This window comes from Vombatus ursinus, unplaced genomic scaffold, assembly GCF_900497805.2.
Source record: "Vombatus ursinus unplaced genomic scaffold, bare-nosed wombat genome assembly UNPS02003292.1, whole genome shotgun sequence".
Taxonomy (NCBI): domain Eukaryota; kingdom Metazoa; phylum Chordata; class Mammalia; order Diprotodontia; family Vombatidae; genus Vombatus; species Vombatus ursinus.
This window is the reverse complement of record NW_020943070.1, coordinates 13975987-13996363: the sequence shown is the minus strand read 5'-3', so window position 1 is coordinate 13996363 and position 20377 is coordinate 13975987. Positions and strand designations below refer to the sequence as shown.

General features: G+C 37.5%; 1 protein-coding gene across 1 annotated transcript in view; it reads left to right on the top strand.

The window, feature by feature from the left end:
• The window catches only part of PTPRR (protein tyrosine phosphatase, receptor type R), a 352189-nt gene that overhangs the window by 175519 nt on the left and 156293 nt on the right, over window positions 1–20377 (top strand). The window contains exons 4-5 of the mRNA XM_027873737.1: window positions 4880–5035; window positions 13644–13754. Of these exons, the coding sequence (XP_027729538.1) occupies window positions 4880–5035; window positions 13644–13754 (267 nt within the window). The remainder of the gene's footprint in view (window positions 1–4879; window positions 5036–13643; window positions 13755–20377) is intronic.

The window sequence follows — 20377 nt, the reverse complement described above, 5'->3', positions numbered from 1 at the left end:
TTAATTTCTTTTGTAATTCCATGTATTTTATTTTATGCATTTTAAAAACATTATTCTTAGTACATCCATGGGCTTGCCCAAACTACTAAAGAGGTCCATGCTACAAAAGGGGTTAAAAACCTTGTTTAAGGCACTAAAAGGATTAATACTTTCTCACCAAAAAGGAGGAAAAGGATTGACCTCAGAAATTCTTAAAGTATATGATAAATAGGTCAAAACCCAACAGAAATACTTTTCGAACAAACAGAGATTACATCAGTAAGCAGTAGTAGAGGTTGTTTAACAGGGACACACTGGAGTTGTCCAATGTAGTGGGCAATGGTCTGGTTCTGAATGGAGCCTCTGAAATGGCTAAGATCAAAGTGTAGAATCAAAACACCCTCATTGAATGACATTCACATCAACAGCAAATATGTCAATCAAGAAGCATCAATTAATAACAGTCTCTCAAAGAACATTTATTAAGTATATACTATGTGTGCCAGGCACTGTGCTAAGTGCTGGGGGGAATATTACTTGAAATTAATCACAGAATCTTAGAGTGGAGAGGATTATGGGAACATATACTTAAAGAAATACTTAATTCAAGCTATTCATGGGATGGCCAAATGCTGAAGCAAAGCCTAAATACTTTGGCCACATATTGAGGACAGGATTCTTTGGAAAAGACCCTGATGTTGGGAAACATTGAAGGGAAAAGGAAAAGGGGACAGCAGAGGATGAGGTGGATAGATAGTGTCATGGAAACAATGCACTGCTTGGACGTATTCTGAGAGACAGTGGAGGATAGAAGGGCATGGCATGCTGTGGTCCATGGGGTCACATCTGAATCACTGAACAATAAGAACATAGATTTAGAGATAGAAGAGACCTTGGGGCAATTGACTCCAAACCCTTCATTTCACAAATGAGGAAACTGAGGCACAAAGAGTATAGTGACTTGCCCAAGGTCATACAGCTAGAAAGTATTTGAGGTTGGATTTGAACCTAGGTTTTCCTGACTCCAAGTTCAGCACCCTATCCACTACACAAAACTGCCTCATATATCAAACAAATGGTTGAGTCAGATGGATATATTTGGGGGGTGGATTTACTTTGAAAATTCAGGACCAAGTTATTACCACTTTCTATTACAGAAGGGTTATCCTTAAGGAACCCGGACTTTGTGATCAATGTAGGTTACACAAGGAAACTATTCAATAGCTCACTGCAGAGTCAAAAAATGAGTACCTAAATACCAAACAAGATGTGACTTGGCTAAAATTATATATCAGGAACTTGCTATTATGTTTCACGGGTGGACAGCAGATCAATCCCTCTACAACAAATATGGACTTTATACAGGAGTACAATGAAATCAACCATAACCCCAGGTCAAACTATGCCCAAAGTCCACTGGACATAACATTGATTCATAAAAACTTAACAACAACGTTTTAATGCTATAACCATAGCAGATGCTCCAAGCTACTTAGGATAAGTAGCTTTCAAGATATGAGGAAGAAGAAGGAGGAGGAGGATAGGAAGAGGAGAAGGGGAAGAGCAGGGGAAAGAGGAGAGAAGAAGAAGGAGAAAGGGAAGAGGAAGAAGATGAAGAGGAGGAGAAGGAGGAGGAAGAAGAAGAACAAGAAGAGCTAGGATTTATATAGTGCTTTACAAATATGACTGCACTTTAGCCTTACAACCATCCTTGGAAATAGATAATATTTTTATCCCCATTTTACAGATGAGAAAACTGAGGCAGGCAGAGGTTAAGTAACATGGACAGCTAGTGTCCAAGACTGGATCTGCGCTAAGGTCTTTCTGGCTACAGATCCAGGGTTCTCTCCAATGTACCACCTATGCAGCTACCCAACCTACCACCTATAAGAGGAGACCAAAATTGTGTGGACATAAGGTGAAGTGCCTGTTGTCCCTGTAATCCTGTTGACTCCCAAAGATGCATGGAAGATGCTTTTAATGAACCTGGAGAAGATGAGGTTACATCCCCAAATTTTTATTCAACTACAAAAAGCAATTATTTTATCTAGTGATGCATTACTCAATAGAACATTAACTACCCAAGAATAATAGCAGGATTGTAATTTGTCCAAGTACCATTTTAATCTGAATTTTACGAAAAAAGAGAGAGAGGAAGAAGAATGAGGTATTCACTGCAACAGTCTTCAGTGACTGAGAACTCACTGTCACCTATGGCAATCAATTATATGAGGTGTCCCAGAAGTTTTAGTATAGTTTTTAAGCAGTAGGATTTTTAAACTGCACTAAAATTTTTGGGACACCCTGTCTTTTTTGAAAGAGAATGTTCCTCCCTATTTTGAGCCAAAATCTGCCTTCCTATCATATCTTCCCATTTCATTATAATTCTAATCCCTTCCCTGACATCAAACTTTATATGTTACTCTAAATATTTCAGCCTGAGAAGGATTTTACTTTAATTGTGCTCCTTAAGATTGGCTTACAAGTCCTAGAGAAAACATAGTAAGCTTGATTTAACTTCAGCTAAATACAATTTTGTTCTTTTATTCTTAGAATATTTACATTGAGTAAGTATGGCACTCTGCCACAAGGAAAGCACCTTTCATTTAATTGTCTTGATACATTTCCAAAAAAATTCCTAGGTGCCAGCTGTATGCAGGTGCAACTAGGCAGTTCACATATTTACTCTATTTCCATCTCTCTGTCTCTCTCTCTCTCTCTCTCTCTCTCTATCTATCTATCTATCTATCTACCTACTTATCTATCAGTATGCAAGATGTTGTCACCATGTCATTTATATCAGATACTCTGTGAGAGAGTTACTTTTATCAGAAAGTATAGACAGGAGACGTCCAGTAATTTTTTTTTTACTGTAATAAAGTTAATAATTCAGAGAAACCAAGATGTAATGTAGTATTTTTCTATGATGATGATAATAATGACATATATAGCATTATAAAGTTTGTAGAAACAGTTACATACATTGTTTTCTTTGGTCCTTATAACCACCCTGAGGCAGCTAGGTGGCTCTGTAGATAAAGTATAGGGCCTGGAGTTAGGAAGACTTTTAACCCGGTTTGTCTCAGTTCTTCCACAAAATGAGCTAGAGAAGGAAATGGCAAACCAGTCCAGTATTGTTGCCAAGAAAACTCCAAATGTGGTCACAAAGAGTTGGGTGTGACTTAAATGACTCAACAACAGCAACCACCTTGGGAGACAGGTGTTATTGTTATCCCCATTCCACAATGAGGAAAGAAAGATTGAGAGAAATTAAGTAACTTACTCAAGGAAGGCCTTTGGGAATAGTCGTACATGCCTGTAATCCCTACTACTAGGAGAGAAGGAGGCTGGTAGATCTTTTGACTTTAGGATTTCCCAGCTACAGTAGGGCTAAAGCTGACCAGATAATCCTACTAGGACCAGCACATATATGGGGAACCTTCAGGAAGGGTGGGCCACCAGGCTGCCTAAGGAGGAGAAAAGAGGTCCAAGATAGAAAAACAGAGAATGTTAAAGCTTCAATACTAAGTATTAAACCCATCAATTGGGGAATGGCTGAACGAGTTGTGGTTGTGATGGAATGCTACCGTGCTATAAGAAACAATGAGCTCAATGATCTTAGAAAAACAAGACTTTCATGAGATAATGAAGAGTGAAAGGGGCAGAACCAAAAGAGTGTTGTATATAGTAACAGTAATATTATTTTAAGAATGACTTTGAGAGAATAAGTCATTTTGATTATTATAAATACCCAAATTAACTATAAAGGACATATGAAGAAAGATGCTATCTGCACTCAAGGAAAGAACTGATAAATAAAAGTATATATAGAAAAATTATATATATGCAGACTTATTTGTGTCTAACGGTAACCATCTTTAGGGTGGGGGTGGAGGAGGGAAGAAAAAAATGGGGGAGAAAATTTACACGATTATTATATATTTATTTATGTTATATATTTAAAAGGAAAAGTAAGTTGTACATAATAGAATTACAGTTTCATGTGCAATCATCTTTTTTATTATATTATGTTATGGAAATGCTTGTTTTCTTCCATAAATTTAAAAATTATAAGTATATATACAGATGTATATGTATATATACATACACATATGCATACACATACACATATATATTATTAAATATATACAATTATTTATTATCCCAATGTATAGTAGTAGGATTGGGTCCGTGAGTGGCTTCTGCACTTCCAGCTTGAGTGAGATAAAGATACACAATCTAAATTAAAAAAACACAAAATATAGATATGTGTATGTATGTGTGTATCACAACTATTTAAAAGTCACTGTCTTAAGATAGATAAATTAAATAAATAGATACATCATAGATATATACATGTATATAGAGAGAGGTTAGCAGTGTCTCCAAGTACACATTCTCGCTCTCTCTCTGTCTCTCTCTCTCCCTCTCCATATATATATATATATATATATATACACACACACATATATATATAACATGTATGTAGTTTAGCATTTTATCTATGTGACCAACATCACATATATTTTTTCATGAAAACAAATGTTTGAAATTTATTTTCATCACCCAATGGCAAAAGCATAATCCCATATACTCAAATTTCTAATTGTCAACTGCAAATAAACCATTTTAAGAACCATAAAAATGCCTGTTGTGGTTTGCCACTAGATTGTGGGAGGCCAACTTCAGGGATAAGTCTTTTTTTTAAATAACAAATTATAAAATCAGACCACAGAATAGCCATTCACTCTTACATATATGATCTGTTGGTCACATTAATTTCTAAAAATCAATGAATTTTATCATTCTATATGTCTTATAATGTTTATTTTAAAAATATTGAACCATCCCAAATTTTACTTGTTCTTGTAATATCTAAAAATGTTCTCCTTTTGCTTAGGGGAAGAAGAACAGCATTGAGTTGTTTGTGTCTCCAGTAAACAGGAAAACCGGAATTTCAGATGCGTTGCCGTCCGAAGAAGTGCTGCATTCTCTCAATCTCAATGTTTTACATCAGAGTCTATCTCAATTTGGAATTATAGAAGTCTCCCCTGAGGTATGTTGTCATATGGAAGATTGAATACAATTTGTATATATCACAAAATTGGTAACTATACTAGGAAGGAGTAGGCTTTGGCCTACAAAAAATTGTGAAGCAATGTAGCATACTTTCCTACAGATGCATTATCTTACCAACGAAAAATTAAATAATTAATCACAGTTTCTTTTTCAATGGTCTTTGAAGGTAAAACACTTCTTCATGTCCAGTACTCTGGTTTTTCACCCTTTTCATTCACCCCTTGGCAAAATCTCCTCACAATTCCAATTGCCACCAGATTGCTACTTCTATCTCTAGATCTGCACATCAGGTTCTAACCTTCCAAACTCTCCAATACTGTATATGCAGAGTTCTATAAGACAGCTCAACTTAATTGCAATTGTTGGCTCATTAATATCAACGTATAAAACTTGTAAGTTCAACATGAAACTTGTAACCTTCTCTCCCTTTCCTGATAAACCATCAAAATTCCACCATCTTTATGATCTCAAAAATTCACAAATTTAAGTTTTCACTCTTCTTTTTTGCTTTGATCCCTAGAACCAAACCACTGCCAAGTTCTTCTAGCATGGTCTTTGAAATATCTCTCCATCTTTTTTCCATTACCATAGCCACTATTAATTCACATCTGGAACATTAGCTACTGCTTTCTTCACCTCTTTGCCTCCAACCTCTCACCACTCTATCCTATATAGATGTATTTGAATATTCCATTGAATTCTCTTCTTTTTGATCTTGAGCCTTACTCCTCTCAACATATTCTCCAATCCTGTGATACCAACTACCTTATTGTTCCTAACACACAATACTCTACCTTCCAACTCTGGGCATCCTCCCAGTCTGGAACTCTCTTCCCCTTCATCTCTGCCTCCTTCTTTCCTTGGTTTCCTTCTATTCTCAGTGAAAGTCTCACCTTCAGTAAGAAGGCTTTTCTAGTCCTTTATCTTAGTGCTGTTGCTCTGAAAATATTCCAATTTGTCACTATATATCTTGTTTATATGTAGTTGTTTGCATGCTATCGCCTCCTTTAAACTGTGAGATCTTTGAGAATATGGACTGGTTTTTTTGTTTTGCTTGCTTAATAATGATTTGGCTTAACTTCTATATCAAATTGTGTCAATACATACTCAGATAGAACTTTGGTCTCATCAGTTTGGAAGGTCCTTCCAACAACCCATCCATTCGTGCCCATATGGTGCCACTTTTATCCATGGCTTCCCATAAGTTTGTCAAAGGGAGTCCATGTAATATAGCAGAAGCCTTCCTAGTTTTCTCATGATAATTCAAGGGAAACTAGAGGAATCTAAATATCTCCCTGCCATCCCTCATCCTTGCTGATCTTTTCCAACTTTCATATAATTCCTTGAAGATATTTTGTATTCTTATTCTTTGCAAATCTTAATCTTTTCTATATCACACCTACTCATATTCACGAGGAGCCTCTCTATTGACCTTTCTGTAATATTCATTTTTAATTCATTGGAGACTGTTTCACTGCTATATAACAATGCCAAGAGAATGTTGGTACTAAAAAGATGAGAATTTACTTTCATTAGAATATTAGGGTTATTAAAAGAGTTTCACAGTTTCCCAAATGCAATACAACCTGCTCTCCATCTGGGCTTACTTCATTTTCTATCTACATTTTGTGCCCCAAATATAGATTTTGATGGACAAGATCTATAGGTTGTTGGTCTGTGATGCATACTGTAATCTAGGCAATGACTATTAATCATCCACTTGGTCTTTCCTGTGTGGATGGTCAGAACAAATTCCTTTGAGTGACTACAGAGCCTTGAAAGAAGTCAGAAATTAACAGGTGAAATCAGTCTAGAAACACTTTTAAGTATCTTCTTCGTGCCAGACACTGTTCTAAGCACTAGAGATGCAAAAAAAAAAGGCCAAGGATGGTCCATTATCTCAATGGGGTAGATAACACAAAAACAATGTTTGTCAATTTGTAAACAACAAACAAGATATAGACAAAATTAGAAATAATCTCAAAGGGAAGATGCTGAGATTAAGGAGGACTGAGAAAGGCTTCTTCTGGAAGGTGAGACTTGAAGGAAGCCCAGAAAGCTGGTTGTCAGAGATGGGAGGGAGAGGGTTCCAGGCAATCAGGACAGCCAGTGCAAATCCCCAGAGCTGGACAATGCAACATTGTGAGTGTGAGGAACATCTCGAAGGCCAGTAACATCGGATTATAGTGGAATTGAAGAAGGTGTAAGAAATCCAGCAAGGTAGGAAGTGTCAAGTTAAGAAGGGCTTTAAAAGCTAAGTAGAGGATTTTATATTTAATCCTAGAGGTAGGAGCCACTGAAATTTGTTGGATAGGAGGGTGCCATGGTCAGACCTGTGCTGAAGCAAAGTGAGAGGGCAGAGCATCCCAGGGAGAAGGGACAACTAGGCCAAGGCATGAAGATGGGAGACGGGATGTCAGTAGCTGTATGTAGATTGCATAGAGGTAAGGAAAATGTTAGAAGGCTAGGAAGTTAGCAAATAGCCAGAATATAAAGGGCTTTAAATGCCAAAAATAGGAGTAAATATTTGATCCTGGAGGTAATAGTGAGCCACTGGAGTTCATTGAGCAGGGGGATGGTATGGTCGGAACTTGAGCTTTCAAAAATTACCTTGGCAGCTGAGTGGAGGGTGAATTAGAATAGAAAGGCAATTGCGTTAGTTCAGATATAAAGTGGTTAAGGCCTGGACTAGGGTTGTGGCTGTATAAGTACTATATGAGACAGATCATGAAATGAGAAACACAAGATTTGGATTGGATGTATTTGGTAAGGGAGAAGCAGGAGTCAAGGATGACATTGAGTTTGCAAGTCTGGGTGAGTTGGAAGATGGTGGCACCCTCAACTGTAATAGAGAAGTTCAGAAGGTGTTGTTTGTCCTTCATTCTCCAAGGGGACTGTGGCATCAGGAAGAGGATGCCATCACTTTCAAGTGAATTGGATTTCAGTGAGGGAGGGCTGGGCAAAGTCACCAGCCTCACTTCCTCCTCTGGAGCCATCTGGGTCCAGTGGCCAGATATAGATCAGGACAACTGGAGAGGGCCCCTTCAGAAGTGGGAAGAGTTAGGGGGAAAGGTGAGTTCTATTTGGGCTCTGTTGAGTTTGAGATGTCCTTGGGATAGCCAATTCAGTTATCTAACAGGCAGCTGGGAATGTGTGACAATAGGTCAGGAGAGGGACTAAATACTCTTTCCCATTATATGAAGGAATTAATTTTCTGAGTACTATTTAGGGAAGAAAAGAAAAACTCACCCAAGAAAGTGATCTTTGCTTATCTTATCTCCTTTTTAATGTAAGATCATAAGCAGAATTTCTTATACATTGCTTGTTTTTGTATGTTTCTTATGAATCCTTATATATTATGGATTCTCAAATACTATTATGATTCTGTCTTCAGTTTATACACTGTAGATATTAGAATACTATTTAATGATTAGCTTTTTAGTGATAGGAATAGGGACTGGATCTCTGATTTAATTGGTATAGAAACTCTCAAATGAGAAAACTCTTTCTACCCATGCAGGTGGGCACCTCTTTTAGAACACTGAGTCTAAATGACTTTCCCAGGTTCACACAGTAAGTTTGTGGCAGGAGTAGAACTTGAACTCAGATCTACTTATCTGGAGGCCATGTTACCACACCCTGTTGTCTTTTGTCAGAAGGCTAATTATACCTCTAACAAACATGGTATGCTTTCATTTTGACTGCCATTGTCCATGAGAAAACACAAATCTTTTTGCGAACTTACGATCACAGGAGTTTAGATCTGGATCAGGAATATCTCAGAGACTAGTTAGTCTAAATCTCCTCATTTCACAGATGAGGAAACTGAGACCCTTGTCCAAGATCACACAGGTAGTAAGCATGAAAGGCTAGTTTTGATCCCCAGGTCCTTTAACTCCACAACCCAGAAAGGAAAAGAGTTAGAGGAATTTCCATTGTATTTGACAGCCTCAAATGTCAATAAATAGTCTTGCATTTCCCTAATACTTTCTGTGCTGACAACCTTGGTGACCCTCCCTGGAGAAACAAATAATTAACCTTGACAAAAGATGCATAAACAGAACCATAATTCATGAATTTTGATTGTTCTTTCAAACTGAGTTCATTGACTCGAATTCTTTTTTAAAAGATTTCCAGTCTATATAGCATAGCTCTTCTGTGAAGATTTAATTGAGTCTAATAGCACCTAAAATGTGTTTATACACAATGACATGAAATTTGGAGGACAGAGTATAATAAAATATCTAGGAGAACTAGGCCATTGGATATAACTGTCCAGCTTAGCTAAGTATGCCAGTGAAATTTACCTAATAATTGTCAAGTTTAAATTCCACTTTTGTTTTTTTGGATTTTTTTTTGTGCTTACACTCTCAGCATTACTTTTTGTACTTAAATCCAAAATGCTGGATCAATCAGTTAATTAACATTTACTAAATCCCTTCTATGTCCTAAGCAGTGGGGTATACAAAAAGAAGTAAAAGACAGTCTCTGTCCTCCAGGAGTTTACAATCTAATTGATGAGAGTAGGTGTGCAAGGCAAAAGAATTATTATACCTCGTATCAACCTGATTGCATCTATAGTGCCATCTGGATCAGAGCAGAAAAAAATGTAATCAGTCTATTTCACTTCTAACCAATAAGGTATTCATGTGTTCAAGATGCATACTCTCACAGGGATTTCAGTAGCCAATTGTTAAATTTTTGGTGTGAGTATTTATACCTCTGAAATCAGCAAATGCTACAAATCAGTGCTTGATCTATTGTTTTGTTGATTTCTAGATTTTAGAAAGTGATGGAAAAATGTTAATAATGTAGATTAAACTTAAAAGTTTGATGTGTATACACATACACACCCCCACCACCCAATCATCTGGTTGTTAAATATTTACCAGCATACTCCTACATATTCTAATCTTCTCTAAGTATTGGGGTTCATACTTCAAGATGCACAAGGTATTAAAGTAATCCATCAACCAATAAGCCTTAATTAAGTGGCTGCTATAGTGTATATAAGTATGTGTATATTCATTTATATGGGCCAGGCACTGTGCTAGATGCCAGGGATACGAATATTAAAAAATGAAATAGCGCCTGCCCTCAAAGAGCTTACATTCTATCCATAGTGATCTGAGCCAGCTAAATATTTTAATATTGCATCTACCTTATAGGACTCACATAGATAAGCCCACAGTCCTTTCTAAAAGGTGAACCCAGAACCCCTGAAGAAATATATAAGATTAAGGCAGTAAGTTGACTCTGCTAAAGTTGATAGAGTCATAAAGGATGAGCTGGAAGGGATTTCAGAGACCATTTATTCGCAGTCCAACGCCTTCATTTTACAGAAAAGGAAACTGAGTCCCAGAGAGGTTAAAGTGACTTTCCCAAGGTCACACAGGGAGTAAGCAACAGAGCTGGGATTTGAATTCAGATCATCTGACTACAAACCCAGCCCTTCTCTTTTGCACAAGCACTAATTAGGTGAAAGTACATGGGAAAGAATGACTTAAAAAAATAAAAGCAGGATGTTGCTATGAACTTAGTTGTCGATTGTCGTGCCTCTGTTGGGTCTCTTGAACTTCTGTACAAATATAATAACTCAACTGTAGTTTGATAAGTGAGAAGGAAATTAATGACTAAGGAAATAAAATGACTCAGTTCAAACAGTCCAAAACACCCAGAAGAAAAACTAAAAACTTTTTCATCTGGGGCAAAAAAACAGCTGGGAGGAGGTAGAGGGAAGATAGAAGGCAGTCTGGAGAAGTATAGGGAGGTAGCAGTGCAAATGTCAATCCAACTAGGCAGAGGGGATACCTCCCCAACTCTATAGCCCAGCTCTCCCACTGGCTCTGAGGAACTGCCTGCCCTCCAGCTCCCATGGAAACATGAACCAATACAGAATCTTCTGGGAGAGTGGAGAGTGTGGCCTATCCTGTTCTCTTCCTCTCCGACTTCTTCTGAACCACAGCTCTTTATCCCCTCCTAATGCCCTCCTTGCTCCTTGGGAGTGCTAGCCGGTGGAAAACCATGAGGATTGATGGGCATTGGGATTACTGTGTCCAGACTACCTAAAAGGAGGGGGAAAAGCACGCTCCCAAGCTTGGGAAGAAGCATACCTTGCTTCCTGATGTAGGCACCTCAGACAAAGCCCCAGCTGCCCTGACCTAGTAAAGGTTCTGAAACCATCTGTCTTTCACTGTGGGGAAAGTTAATTGAATATTCTGCCATCATCAATGCTTCTGGTGGGGGAAAAAAGCTAACTTTAACTACTGAAGGGAGTAGGGCTAGGGCAAGAAAAAAGACAAGGACAAGCTAGGTATAGGAATGAAATTAAGGTCTTTTTGTTATCGAGTCATTTCAGTCATATCTGACTCTTTGTGACCCCAATTGAGGTTATAGATAGTGGAGTGGCTTACCATTTCCTTCTCCAGCTTGTTTTATAGGTGAAGAAATTGAGGTCAACAAGATTAAGTGACCTGCCCAGGGTCCTACAGCTAGTAAATGTCTTAGACCAGATTTGAACTCAAGAAGATGAGTCTTCCTGACTCCAGTCCTGGCACTCTGTTCATAGTGCCACCTACCTTACCCCTTTTAGGCAGTTACAAATCTTCTGATCACCCTTCATTGCCTGTATTTGATCTTCCAATGTTTCATGAATGCCCTCCCAGTTCATTTGTGACACAAAGGTTTTTATTAAGTTGTCACACCAAAAGAACCAATCTCCCTCCCAGAGTTTCACCTGGTTTCCTACAGGGGCTTTGTTTCTGTCTAGCCTAGGTGTGGTTACCAAGACACATGGCTAATCATGATTAAGCTCCAACAGAAAGAAGGCAAAGCGACACTGGAACCCACGATTGTCTTTGTTCTCATGTTCCATTTCTAACATCATCCATATATCTTTTCATTCAATATGCTGAAATCCTCCTCTGGTTACACATGAAGGAAACTTAATGTTCCTACAATTATTGTTTAGATAAGCATCCAAACATTATTATTTAGATAAGCATCATAGCTTATCTAAATCACTCAGGTATCAAAGAACTGCTATGCTTCCTGAAATCTTAAACTGGACCTTATGATTTCATTGCTGTAGGGAGCACACGGTAAGGAAACTCTCTCTGCCTCTGCAAATCAGCATCTGTTCTGAAATTTAAAGTGCTAGAGAGTTGCCTGTGGGCACTGAGAAACTGATGGACTTGCCCAGGATCACACATCCAATATACATCAGAGGGGTGATTTGAACTAGGCCCTTCAAACTTCAGCTAAAGCTGACCTTCTATCTGTTATGCCTGATATTTGATTGACTAACAACGCTGAAAAGATAACTGAGGTATAACAGATTATTTTGTGTGTTATTGTTCCAATTGGACCTCACCACAACTCCATGAGGCAGATTACCAGATACAGGGATCATTATTGGCATTGTACAGATGACGAAACTGAGGGTCAGTTAGGTCAAGTGACTTGCCTCTGATCACACGTCTAGTAAGTGATCAAATGAAATAATATTTATAAAGCACAATGCCTGGTACATCCTAGGCACTCAATACACGTTTGTTCCTTTCTCAACTTTTCACATAAGTGGCAGAGGCAGGTTTGTAGCCCAGGTCTCTCCTGACTCCAGGTCAGTATACTACATTACCTCTATCGGAGGATTCAAGTCAAGGATCGTTTGTTGCATTCCACAAAACCACATTTGGTAGTTATAAAACATTTTTTTTCATGTCTTATTTCAGTAAATATTAATTTTTAAGACACTTGAGGGTAGGATAGGGGTCATGAGAAATCAAACCAAAAGTGTCATTCATTCACGGTCTAATCAAGCTTCTCCACAGCAATCAAGAAGAAATAAACCATATTTGTTTGGGGTGGGGGGGGCAGGGGTTTGCATCTCATTCCCCAATAGCTCTATCATTTTCTGTGTTCACAGCTGCTTTAAAAAATGTAATATCCCTGGTAATCCCCAAGGTTGGGATACTGCTTTAATCAGAATCAAGCACAGCGGAATTGTTTTTAAAGAAGCAACAAAAACAGGAGAAGACCCTGTCAAAGCAGGGCTCTTTCTGAATGCATCATGAGATTTCCTTCGCACCTGTTTCACTTTTGCTTAAAGGTACAGGAGCCGTGTTCCAGGCAGGACTTGAGCTAGAGTGTAGGTGCTGAAGGGAGGAGGCACAAGACAGGGCGAGCCCAGAGGGTGTGTGGAAGGAACTTCCTCCAAAGGGAGAAAACCCCAAGTGCCTCCCTTACCTTATGGACTCAGGAGTTGCCAAGGAAGAGCACGGGGGGAGCTTGCTTAGCCTAGAACCAGAATGTGGCATGCCGTGGGGGGGACTCAGTGAGAAGACGGAACATCATTTGTGGATGTTTTCAGATTCATCCTATAAACACTTCCCAGCTCGTTTGTTCAGCTCGGTTTGGGTAGCTGTGGGAGCAGTGAATGTCGGTGTGCTCTACCACACGGTATGGAACAAAAGCTAAAAATATTGCCGGTTCCTGATAAGAACTTTAATCTATCCTCCCTCCTCCCCCTCCCCCCCAACCCCATTTCTCATCTTAACACAAGGCTCTCTTGTTTTGCTTTCAAGACCAACGTCTTACAAGGGCAACATGAAGCGGATAAGATCTGGAGCAAAGAAGGATTTTATGCTGTTGTCATTTTCCTCAGTATCTTTATAATGATCGTCACATGTCTGATGGTAAGTTCTTTCTTTCCTTTTCTCTTTTTCACGTGCCTAGCCCACAAGCGACTGGCTGAAAGGGGTTGAGAGACAGAGGTAAGAATATTTAATCAGACCATTTACTATGTCATGTTAGGAATATTTCATGTTTGACAGCAAAGTGATTACTCTAGGAAAGCCTATGGAATTATGGATGCTGGACAGTGTAATGAGAATGTAATTGCATTGGGGGATTCTAGTAACTTGATCAACCAGGAGAGTGAAGCTTTTGAAAGTGATTTACTGAGGTCATCATAGTCCTCAATGTCATTAGAACCTGGTAGGCACACTCTGGGCTTGCTTTATTTATTCTTCTACAGCATTGTTCGAAAACACATGCAAAAGAAACAGATTTATTTCTTGGATTGTTGACTTTTTTTAGAATTTACGGTTTCCTTCCTAGGTAAAGAAGAGAACATACTTTTGTGCTGCCAACTCTCTTATGCCTCTCCCCCCGAGTATTGATTGATTCTGTTTTTGTAAAGTGCATTTGGAAACCATCATCTGAAATATAAGAATAGGGTCATAAAATATGAATCAAAGTTACCCATTATAGACTAATTTTCTTCTCTGCTTTGTTATATCCTGGATTTCTTCAGTGTGGGTACTTTTGACATCAATACAAATCATAATCCCTTAATGCCTTTTCATTCTGCAATTCGCTATAGGTATCAGTCATAATACTCATTCTCCGCACCAATTGTATTGAATTACAATTTTATGTTTAGATTCTTCCAATACCTGTTTCTCTCTCTTTTTTGGGGGGGGGGGGAGAAGCATAGAATTAAGATTTGGATTAGTTTCTTTGAGAGAAATTTCCTCTACCAATTCAGAGCAGCAATTACATTAAAGTCCGAGAAAGTTGCCTGGGGCACTGAGAAGTCAAATGTGTCCAGAGTCAAACTGCCAGTATAGATCAGAGGCAGGATTTGAACCTAGGTCCTCCTGAAACTGAAGCCAACTCTCTATCCACCATGCCTTGCCACCTCTAGTAACATCCATGGTCTGCAACATTTTATAGTAAACTATAAATTCATGTTTTTCTTCTAATACCTATCTCTAATTACAGAAACAAAATCAAAACAAACTTCAAACCTATTACTGGTGTGTTCTCATTGACACTAAAGGAGTTAAAATTACCTTTTTAGTTGAAATAATAATTGACTTTTTAATTTTTTTTCATCTTATAAATTTCATGGTTTCTCCTGTCCCATTGAATGTTTACAAATGTGTTTTAGTGCCATTTTCCTGTAGGCTATATTCTTTTTTTTTTGTAATTTAGCATATTTTAAAAAATGCTCATCAGTTTCTTGGAAGCCCAAAAAGAGACTTCATTCTACTTCTTTTGTTATCATCAATACCATCAGCATGAGTTTCATCATTTTTTTCATTGGTGCTCTTTCAACTGACTGGTTATCTAAACAAAGTAAGTTTGAACCTTGTAGTTTAAAAAGGCAAAGGCTTATCTACAGAATATCTCAAAGGTCTTATTGCATTTTAAGCTTAGCTCAACTTTAAATTAGGCAGCTAAGTGGATCAGTGGATAGAGCATGGGCCTGGAGTCAGAAAGACCTGAGTTCAAATGTGGCCTTAGACACTTAATAGCTGTGTGATCCTGAGCTAGTCACTTAATCTCTGTTTGCCTTAATTCATTGGAAAAGGAAATAGAAAACCACTCTAGGATCGTTGCCATGACAACCCCAGGGACAGTATGGTACACAGGGTCATGAAGAGTTGGATATGACTGGACAGCAAGCCGCAACAGCTTTAAATTGCACTGGGACTTTTAGGATACCCTCTATTATTGAAGTTAACAAAATAACAAAAGAAGAGAAAAATTCAAGAGCAAATAGAAGCAAATAGGACATTTTGTTACTGTTTTGTGACATATTAGTCTTCCTGTACTCTTCTGTGGTCAAACCACATGTGGAGTATTGGGTTCAGTTCAGAGTACCATATTTTAGGAAGGACCTTGATAAGTGAAAGAACATTGAAGGTGAAGTTCATCAGGCTGTGAAGGGTCTTGAGCTCATGTCACATGAAGATCAGTTCAAGAAACTGGAAAATATTGCTCCTAGAGAAGAAAGGACCGATGAGCAGATGAGAGAGTTGTTTTCACATGGAAAGAAGATCCAAATTCAAATCCTACCTCAAATATTTACCAGCTATATGACCCTGGGCGAGTAAGTTTCTTTGTCTCTCAGTTTACTCATCTGTAAAATGGGAACAATAATAGCACTTACCTCCCAGGGGTGTTGAGAGGATCAAATAAGATAACACATGTAAAGAGTTGAAAGTGCTTGGTATCTATTATTGGATCTCCCATCTCCAGAAGTCTTGCAGCAAGGTTGGATAACTACTTGTCCGGAATATTACAAGAGATCTTTCTTTATTCACATATGGGTTGGACAGGGTGACTGCTGAGGTTTTTTTTTTCCAGTCCTAAATCTATGTTCCTAGGAATTCTTAGATTCTCTGATTCTAAGATCTAGAAAAAAGTGAAAAATTCCATTTAGCATTATTACCTATTTTTCATATTTCTACAAATTTCTTTTTCTTGATGATTATTAAGATCAGTATAACTTTTTAAAATAATAATGAAGTAATTGTAATTCTGTTTTTCTTGCTTTCTCAATCGGGGGAGGTAGGAAGAAGAATCAAATTTAATTACAAAAATATTGAAGGAAGTTATATAGATATTAAGAATAATAACAGAATGATATAGTCATAAAAAGACCAAGAATACTAGCACTATGAAAAGATAGTCAGTATACCTTAAGTAAAGAAAAAAAGGAAGGGAGGAAAGAAGGAAACAAGTATTTATTAAGTACCTATTACATGCGAGGGACTTGTAAAAGTGCTTTACAAATATTATCTCATTTGATGTTACCTACCTATTAAAGCACAGGATAAGAGGCTTACAACAAATAAAATAAAAGAAGCACATCCTGTATTGGGTAGAAACTTTATGAAGTCATTATCTCAACAGGTGATCCACCCATCCTCAACATTGTGTGTCAGAAGTTGATTCTGTTAATCAATTGTGTGGAATTTGAAATTCATCTTCCCATAGAATCAACATTAGAAATGTTGGGTAGATTCCCTGATTAGTTCATAACAGCCTTGTTCAATCCATGACATAGCAAAAACAATTCATCTGCAATAAAAAAAAAATACTGAGAGTACATTTGCTGAATTGAATTGAGAACAATACTGTTATAGTACTAGCAATTCAAAAGGACAAGGAAGAGCTAGAAATACAATTTTATTTATTTTGAAAAGTGGTGCTTGAGGGAAAAAATGTTTAATTAGAGGAAGATGAAAAGGGAGATTTCTGATGGGGATGCCTGGTCATTTGAAGGAATTTTGGGGGCTGGTGGTACTGGTCCTTATTATGTCCCATTTTAATTCAAAACATGACGTTTCTTTTCTCACCTCCTGGTGTATCTATTCTTCTGCTTCTGCTTTTCATCTATGATTAAAGTTGTATTTTGACTCTTAAAAGAAATAGATCGTTAAAAGATCATTTTCTGAGTTAATAGATACAGCATTGGAAGAGAAAGGAGTGTGTGTCTCTGTGTGAGCACATGCATGTGTGTGCAAAAGTGTGTGTATGCATTTGTACGTATATACATACACATATTTATATCTCTATATACGTACACAAGTAGTCTCTGGGTGGATAGGAGGAGTGGGATAAAGCAAATTCCACATAATTTGTAAGTAATATTAACAGCAATAACTTTCTTTTCTATTCTTTTATCATTTTGTAGATTTCAATTATATTTTCTCTCAGACCCCTTTGTACTTGTACATCCTGTATTGCCTTTTTTTTCAGACCAAAGGGTCCTAATCTTTTAGTTTAAATCCCAGGAGAGGGAGCACAGATGATGCCAGGTGATGGTAATATAAGATTATATATTTAGAGCTAAAAGGGACCTTAGAATCAAGTCCAATACCCTCATTTTACAGATGAAGAAGCCGAGGCCCAGAAAAGTCAAAAAACTTGCCCAGGGTAACACAGCTCATAAGTGATAAAGAAAGGATTTAAAGCCAGATCTTCCTGACTCCAAGCCCAGTGCCCTATCTACTATACCACACTGCCTCTTCAGATCATTGGTTGATAACAACAACAAAAATAATAATAACAACAACAATAATAAATGAAAGATGACAGAATGCTTTACCCACACCATCACATCTGAGTCATACCCCAACAATCTGATGATGTAGATCCTACAGGTATTGTTATCTCCATTCTCAGAGGAGAAAACTGAGGCTGATTATGGTTAAGTGATTTGCCCATGGTTCCACACCTAGTAAATGCAATTGGTGGCATTTAAATTCAGGTTTCCCTGACTCCAAGTCCCCAGTGCTATTATCCATTACACCTTGGGTCCATGGATATATTTCATGGGATTTGTGAACTTGGATAGGAAAAAAATTACATCTTTAACCTCTACCTGAAATTTGGCATTTCCTTCAATTATTAATGAACATACTACTAACAGTACTTGTGATTTTATCTGAAATTGAAATCAGATATTATCATGTCACATTATAGTTGAACTATTAGTTCGATACTACTTCAAAATTACTTGTTATTAGATCTACCTCAAGAGAAATTACTATATCATAATTTTTCAAATATTTTGATAACTGTATTTCAGTGTAATTGATTTCCTTTGTAATCCTATGTACTTTATTTGATATATAAAAATATTATTTTGAGAAGGTATCCATAAGTTCTACCATATTGCTAAAGGTTCCATGATGTAAAAAAGGTTAAACCCATCATTACACCAAACTTCCTCTCAGTTTGCAAGTAAGATGCATGCATGCATACATACATATGTGTGTGAGGGAGGTTTGGGGGTGTGGGTGTGGATGTGTGTGTAATTTAGGGTGCTTCCTGTAGATACCAAAATTTAAAAAAAAGCAAAAGTAAATGACAAAAATGACAACAATAACAAGACTAATTAATTGCTGACAGATCTATAACAATTGCAGGAAATAAGTCTTTGGGAATTACTCCACACCAGTGTTTCTCTAACTGTGCTGCAAAAACAAACAAACAAACAAATGAATAAATTTAAAAAAACCCTGAAATATCCCCAAGCTTTCCTTTTAAAAATGAATTTTATTGCATTGTTTATTGCCTTTAAAAATGCATTTAGAATAATTTTAAAGGATTTTGTCACAAGGGTTCTGCCAATTTGTTTAAACCGTATTGTTTAAAGTAAACAGTTCTACCATCGTGGAAAAGTTTGAGAATCCCTGCTCTAAATCATAAACCTCTGCACTTGCTTTCAAGGAGGAAGGCCCTCAAAAACAATGTCAGCCTTGATTGGACATAGCTTTAATCCAGTGTAAGCCTTCTTACAAGCTTGTGTCATCTAAATTTTGTATTATCAAAGCAAATAATTTTTGGAGATGTAGATGACCAGCATCTGTTTTCTTATTTGTGTGCTTAAGGTTTTGTTTTTTTATGTTGACGGTAGAATAATAGTTTTAAGCCCAGATTAGGTTCTAACATATGAGACATCACTTTCCATCAAAATAGCTCTGGATTTCTGATTTAGGAGTAAATGCAACGAATGGAGTTACTGATAGTTATAGAAAAATACGTACTCCTCAAAGGACTGACTTTGAACAAAGCAAAATGGCATTAATTATTATTGTTGAGTCATTTCAATCATGTCTGACTCTTTGTGAGCCTATTTGGGATTTTCTTGGAAAAGATCCTGGAGTGGTTTGCCATTTCCTGCTTCAGCTCATTTTACAGATGAGGAACTGAGGCAAACTGGATGAAGTGACTTGCCCAGGGTCACACAGCTAGGAAGTGTCTGAGGGCAGATTTGAACTCAGATCCTCCTGATTCCAGGGCCAGTGTTCTATCTACTACACCATCTACTGAGACATTGATTTACTACTCCGATGGTGATTAAGATGGTACAAACACATGCCTTGTAAAGACTAGCTGAAGTTGGAGGAATGTTCAGCCTAGACAAGAGACGCTTATGGGAAATGTGATAATGCTTTTCAAGTATTTGAAGGGTCTATTATATAGAAGACAGATTAGATTAGTTCTGATTGGCCCAGAAGGCCAAAGAGAAATTCATGTAAGTTGTAGAGAAGAAGAGTTAGACTTAGTATGAAGAAAAACTTCCTGACAAGTAGAGTTATCCAAAAATGGAATGGTCTGCCATAGAAGATAGAGGTTTTCTTAACTGAAGGCCTTCAAATCACAGAATCACAGATTTCATGAGGAGGAAGGGAGCTCAGCAGTCATGTCGTTCAACTTTTACCTGAGAATCCCACCTATAATATACCCAGTAAGTGATCATCTAGCCTATGTCTTCAAGGATGGGGAAATCATTAACCTCTCAAAGAAGCACATTCCAGTTTTGTGGTTGTTTGGCAATTTTCAGTCATGTCAAACTCTCTGTGACCCCAATTGGAGTTTTCTTGGTGAAGACACTGGAGTGGTTTGCAATTTCCTTATCCAACTAATTTTACAGATAAGGAAACTGAGGCAAACAGGGTTAAGTGACTTGCCTAGGGTAACACAGCTAGGAAGTGTCTGAGGCAGGAGTCAAACT